Raw genomic sequence first — 6,588 nt, 5'->3', positions numbered from 1 at the left:
AAAAAGAATGCAAAAGAAAACATCATTAAAACATCTCAAAACTTTACTCAAGCATTTCTAAAGGGGGAATTTCATAAAAGGAACATCATGTACACGTGTTAAGGCATGTTGCAAGAACACCTTGTTTTGGTGACATGCGTGACTGTCTAGTGTTTGATTATTAGTTTTAAACAACTATAACCATACAACGTTTTCTAAAATAAAAATATGGTGTTCTATAATATGTATTTTGTGAATATATGTCAAAAAACACAATATTTCTATCAAATATCTTTGACTCATGGAAGCCTATGAAAATGAAAAAAAAAACATTAAGCAACTAAAGCTTAACTCGTGCTAGTTGTTAGCTAAATTCCGAGCCACTTAAACAAAAAACATGTTCCTTTTAATCATTTTACCCCCTCAACTCCACTTAACTTAGTAACAACCCACCCTTTAACGACAAAATGTTATTTTAGTCGGAGCAAAACTTCATCGACATAGAGTGGGCTTATATTACCGCCAAGTCTTGTGCTTCTATAAAATTTCATTCTTTATGATGAAAATTGTTGCATAAAACATTTTGTGACAAGTATTGTCGTGAAAACAATGACAAATAGCTACGGAGGTTGTCTTAATGAAAATTTTATTCTTTAGAATGTAAATTGTCGCAGAAAAACTATATAATTGTTAGAGCTTTTGCTTTGCATGTGAAAACAACGACAAATGGTTGTGGAGATCAACAATTTTTATCTTTTTCTCAAAAGTACTAAGAGGACGTTCAGTATAATTAGGAACTTGGAATCTTAGTTAGAAACTTAGAACAACACTAGATGCTGCTCGTAGTAATATTCCCCACTCAAGCTTCACGGTGATCGATTCTCTATCAACATAAAAACAAAGATTAAATAAAAAAATTACAAGTAGAGGAAGATCGATTCTCTCTCAACATAAAAATAAAGATTAAATAAAAAAATTACAAGTAGAAAGAAATACATAACATAGATGCTCGGACGGAAGGGATGGTGAAAATTTGGTCGTCGATTCTCATATATACTCACACCTCACACCACTACCCCTTTGGACTGGTGTCCTACTCCCCACCAAAGACTGGGTGGGGTAGTTCTGAAACGGTTTTGAATCCGAGAAAAGAAGAAAAGGTTTCGGCCTTTTCGAGACATCTCCCCATAATCGAGGATTCATGGCCTCTAAAATGAGACTACGCAGATTCATGACACAGAGAAGAATAAACACACAAAAGAATTGATAAAACTTATGAGATAAAATGTTTTACACAATATTGACGCTGCCAACGGAAATTGGCATGCATCTGCGACGACAGGTTCTTTATGAACAATCGCAAAGCAATTTAAACCATCTATCTGATCATTCATTCTTTGTGCGACTCCAATGGGATGAACTGCTCCGCGTATCTGTCTGTCTTGGCACCTGTCTTATGGTCATAGTACTCAACCACCGCAGCTCCTGCCAACGCTGCAAGCGTCAAAGCTTGGGCGTGAAGCCTGTGTAACAAACCAAGAGAAAATTACTAAAAAATTCTGCTCACTCACTGCAACCAGCATTGTCGACATAAAAAAAAGGAAAAATAGAAAATGAAGAAAGAAAAAACATGAAAGATAAAAGAGATGAGATATATTGTCAATGCCAGCAAAGTCGGCCTTTAGAAGAGCATAGGTTCCACGAGCAATGATAACCTCCCCAGCCCGTGACTTTATGATTTTTCCATCATAAAAAGAGAGATCAACCATTGAACCTCCGGATCGTCAAACACCCACATGTTTATTCAATTCCATCTAAATGTCTTTTATCAGATGGCAGACTAGACTTATTATGTACGAAGACCCCACAGTCAAGATGCATCACTTATCTATAAAAAAGATCAGCTTCCGAAAATGCCTGTTTATGCTTCACAAGGCAGGCAAACTTATGAATCAAACTGGACGCCCGGATTTCTATTGTCAAAGATGATAAATTTTGCGCTCTGAACCGGTGACACTGACGCATAAAATTGTTAAATTCTAATCAGCACCAGTAACATTCGCCGTTATTCTATCTTAATCTGTAGCTAAGAATGACGGCCCACCACAACATAAGAAAACCTTTCACTTATGCATATACATAATCGAACTAGAACTACCAATCAAACTAGCTCCTTTATTAATAAAAAAGGTCCCATCAAGTGCAAAACTTCTCTATCAAAAGCAATTAATCAAATTGTCTTCAGAAGTAACAAGTTTCAATTCCAGGTACTTGAAACAATTCTTATTGGGGTCAACTTCATATTCTCAGACCTACAAAAATAAACATTTGAACCAAGTTCCGACCAAAGAAACAAGCTTTTCACCACAACCCCATTTACTGCGAAAGTTTTCTAACATCATGCCATCACCTTTAAGAACCTGATGTTCGAAACGAATGTTTTCTCCAACAGTAGATGAACTATGAAGTCCAAAACTCCTAAAATCTTCTTGTTTCATCATCATCCAAACCCCCTTAACCAGATTTACTCTTCAATTGTATCAAACAGATTGTGATCCAAATTGAAAAGTAACGACAGGAAACAACAAAATTCCAGCCGAACATGATAGAAAAAGGGGTCATCTACGGCCAATGATGCATTGTCGCCGAGCATTTGGTACATAAAGCACGAACGGTTAAACCAGTCAAGATCATTAAACGTTGACAAATATCGATGGAAAGCGAGCCCATCACCAACTCCTCCTGACACCAAATTCTTGTCAAGGAACCACCATCTCTCTCTCTCTTTCTCCTTCTCTCTTTCTTGTACTGATTTTTCTTCAATCCATTCAAACAGTTCCATTGATCACCTCATTTTGATTATTTACAGCAGAAACAGGTTAAACCAAATTCCACACCATCCCCAAGAAATATCCAATGATCAGCGGCATCATGTAAACCGTTAACCAAATCAAAAGAACGGAGTGGTCCAATATGAAAAAAAACAGAGCAAAACAGAACATTATCGAGAAACAACGAATACCCAAATAGAACCATTAACAGCCCCTGCTTTTCTGCCTCCACAATTAAAGACCAGACAATCAAATATGAAAATCTACATAGAAAAACCCCGTAAAGATATCTTATCTTGCTTTCATCCCAACCAAACACTTGCATGATAGCAAAGAAAGGTAATTCCCCATCCGAAGTAACTAATCCAATACAAACAAATTTAAAAAAAAAAAAAAAAGTAGCGCCACAAACGCAAGGAAGATAAGGGAAAATAGAAAGGGAAGAAACTCTGCCTGGCATGGATGATCTTCACGCTGGGCTTCATGTTAGGCCGAGACCAATTGTACGCGATCGACCCCGCCAATCCGCTCAACCAAAGAGTTCCTGGTAAAGAAAGACGTAGCGATTTGGGTGAGAATATCTCCAACCAAACAAGGAGAAAAAAACGACAAGAAAAAACCGAGATAGAAACCAAGGGAAATGAAAAAGGAAAGCATACCAACGGTTCTGAGCTTGTTCTCGACGACCCATTTCCTCACAGACTCCATAGTGGTCCTTCCTTCGGACGCCATTGCCGCCTTACCACCTACCGCACAAAGAGGAAGACAGAGAAAACCAGACAGGAGGACAGAGGGGTTTCCTTTCTTCAATAGACCGCGGTTTGGTAAAATCGAACGGCGCCTTTCCCTTTTATAAGGGGAGAAGGGAGAAGTTGGTGTTGCACTTGAACTCATCCAAATGACCAATGTGCCCCTTCACTTTTGTCCATCTATATTTGGCGGGAGGATAAGGATTCACCAATCGGCAAATTCGCTGATTATATAATATTAAGAAGATGGTTTTTTGCAAACAGTTAAAAAGTTTATGCATGGCACCCTTGAAGAACAAAGAACGTTCATTTAAATATTTATATAAATGTGAAAAAAAAAAGTGAAAGCAAACTATGTTTAATTAGTGGAATTTTGTTGTGCTAGTTTAATTTGTTATATGTAAAATTAGACTGTAAGTGGTCATTTTAACAAATTTGTTATTGTCTAGTGAAACTGCACAAAAAAAAGGCCAAACTTATAGAATCTTGTAACATAATGTCTCATGAATCTGCCTTTGAATTTTAAAGCAGAATTACTTGATACTAACAATCTGCTATGGTTGTCAAACAGCTCTAGAATAAAAAATCTTCAAAATTCTAAAGCTATGACTTGAGCAAGCATGGAGGGACTCTGCCCTTTTGACTTTTAAAATTTTGCCAACCTTCTAAGTCCAAGAAAGAATTGTATGACTCAATTAATTTTTTTTCATCATATTGGATTTGAGATGTATTAGATAGATGAATTGGATATTGATAGTTCTAGTATGATTTGTTTGCCAACAGTAATTTATTGTTACTTTTTCATGAATTTGCTCTAAAAAATATAGGATAAAACAATTGTATAAGTGCTTCATGAATTTGTCTTTTAAGACATATTTAGGAACAATAACCATGTCTTACCATTACGAAACAACCCCAAAAAATATCATTTTATAACACATTTTATTAGGTGATTTATTTGATCAAGACTACTGAAAGGGAGATACATTTAGCACCACCATTTTGGATCATGACATAAATTTCAAAACATGGTAGATCTATGAGTAAGCCTATTTCTATCTACAAATCATCAGGAATTGGCATTTTCGACTGATTTCTACATGTTAGATCTGAAAAAGAAAATTGAATGAGATATTCAATTTCATCGATGAAGTAAAAGAAAACTCTTCATCGATTCCATCCCGTATTCTTTTACCATTATTTAATAAAGCGAGTAAGTAGATAAAGATATTTGCATAAGCGAAGATATTTTCGTTGGTAACTTTATAATCTTCTTGTTGGCGAGAGTCCAGTGAACATGTCGGCCAAGTTGACCGTTTTTTACGTAATCACGTACGCCAACAAGACCTTCTTATAAGCGGATGACGTCACTCCGGACATAATTTGCGTGTTGGCCCTACATCGTGGAATTGGGGTGTCGACACGTGTTCATTATTAGCCTGACCGCAACACAAATTAGATCTTCAATTTGGGCTTAGTGAAACTAAGTTTTTTTTTTTTTTAAATTCAAATAATAAATTTAGAGCATTATTTTTTTGTGTAGTAGGAATGCTAATGAATCCAATTTGAATATGATATCAGAACAAATTATTTGAGAAAAATCAGATACGGAAAACAAATTAACATTCAACAAAAAATAAACTCAATTTTGGAATTAGGAAATTATATATGGTGGGCTTCAGAATCAGATTTAAATAAATATGCAATCAGATTCTAATTCGAATTCAGTTTTAAATTATTATTCAAAGATCTAAGATCCATCATCGATTATGAAACGCTTCAGGTTCAATTTAAAAGTTGAGTTAGGATTCGGTTGTGAACTTAAACTTCAGATTCAGATTTGAATATGGAATGAACTTTTCTTCATCCATTTTCCAATCCAAATTAGAACCTAAATATATGAACATCCGATAAAATGGAAATGGATACAGTTGGGAATATATCAGACTCGAAATCTGATTCATTGAAAATCGAAACATGATGTAAAGGTAGACGTTGTCCAAAATCTAACAATCAAACAGTGAAGAAGGAGTTTGTGCTTATCTCGAACATATATTACAAGATGTTATATTTGGTTATGCCGCATGCTATTTTAATCCAACTTTCCATAAGCCCAAAAGCAAATGGGTCGGATCTTGAATCCTTTAAGAAAATCCATTTAGGCAACGAGGTTAATATCGACGCAAATGGACCAGATTTACTTCAGGTTGAATTATAGATCTGTTTAGATCCATAAAAAAGCCCGATTCTGGATCGAACTCTTTTCGTTTCAGGCTCGCTACCGTCGAACAGAGTTCGGACCCAAAATAGACCGAGTGAATAACAACCCGGATTTGAATAGAACGTAATCAGAAAATGCAACGAGTAACAACACGAGGGTTTATTAATTATTTATAATCGAACAAATGGACGGTGATCGGAGAGGCTGGGAGAAACCGTGTGGTTGAGATCAACAAAGGAGTTTCATGGTCAATATTTCAAATGCGAAGGGGACAACTGTAATCTTTGCAAAACCAGGTGCGGGCGCCGCCGCGCCTCTCGCCAAGACCGCCTTCCGTTGAATCCGGGGCGGATCATAATAAGGTTGACCCGGCCCACAGTTTTAAATTGTTTATTTATTTGCTCCTAAAGTTTATCCGGTCAATTATTTGGTCTGATAGATCGGCGATGTCAACAAGAGGACCTACCGGGTCCAGTTATTCGAGTTCAGATCCAAATCTGAGATGTTTTAGACTGAGACTTCCATTATGTTCTAACTTTTATATTGGTTTTTCTTTGTGTAGCACACAAAGTTGACCTGGCCCTATCAGCTCTCCATCCAATTGTTGCTTCAGCTCCTTCATGGATGAATCTCATGAAACTCACCACAAAATACTTTTAGAAAGATGTTTGATTGGGTGTTTGCTAGCAGCTAGACGATGCAAACACTGGACATAGAACGAACCTTACAAGAGAGTTCCGCAATACGATCATAATGTAAGTGTATCATAATGTAAGTGTTTCGTGAATTTCTCTCAACGACTAGAGAA

At 36.4% G+C, this 6,588-nt stretch overlaps 1 protein-coding gene across 1 annotated transcript; it reads right to left on the bottom strand.

Annotated features, from left to right (window-relative positions):
* Positions 1-1,226: 1,226 nt before the first annotated feature.
* On the bottom strand, positions 1,227-3,644 carry LOC116254036 (uncharacterized). Its single transcript, XM_031629061.2, has 3 exons — positions 3,470-3,644; positions 3,264-3,354; positions 1,227-1,502 (listed from the first exon to the last, which is right to left on the bottom strand). The coding sequence occupies exons 1-3, from the start codon at positions 3,540-3,542 to the stop codon at positions 1,370-1,372; spliced, it is 297 nt and encodes a 98-aa protein (XP_031484921.1). The 5' UTR covers positions 3,543-3,644; the 3' UTR covers positions 1,227-1,369.
* Positions 3,645-6,588: the final 2,944 nt, after the last annotated feature.

Source organism: Nymphaea colorata, chromosome 5 (genome assembly GCF_008831285.2).
Source record: "Nymphaea colorata isolate Beijing-Zhang1983 chromosome 5, ASM883128v2, whole genome shotgun sequence".
In the NCBI taxonomy this organism is placed as follows: Eukaryota; Viridiplantae; Streptophyta; class Magnoliopsida; order Nymphaeales; family Nymphaeaceae; genus Nymphaea; species Nymphaea colorata.
The sequence above is the reverse complement of the archived record's forward strand: the minus strand, read 5'-3'. Positions and strand labels throughout refer to the sequence as shown.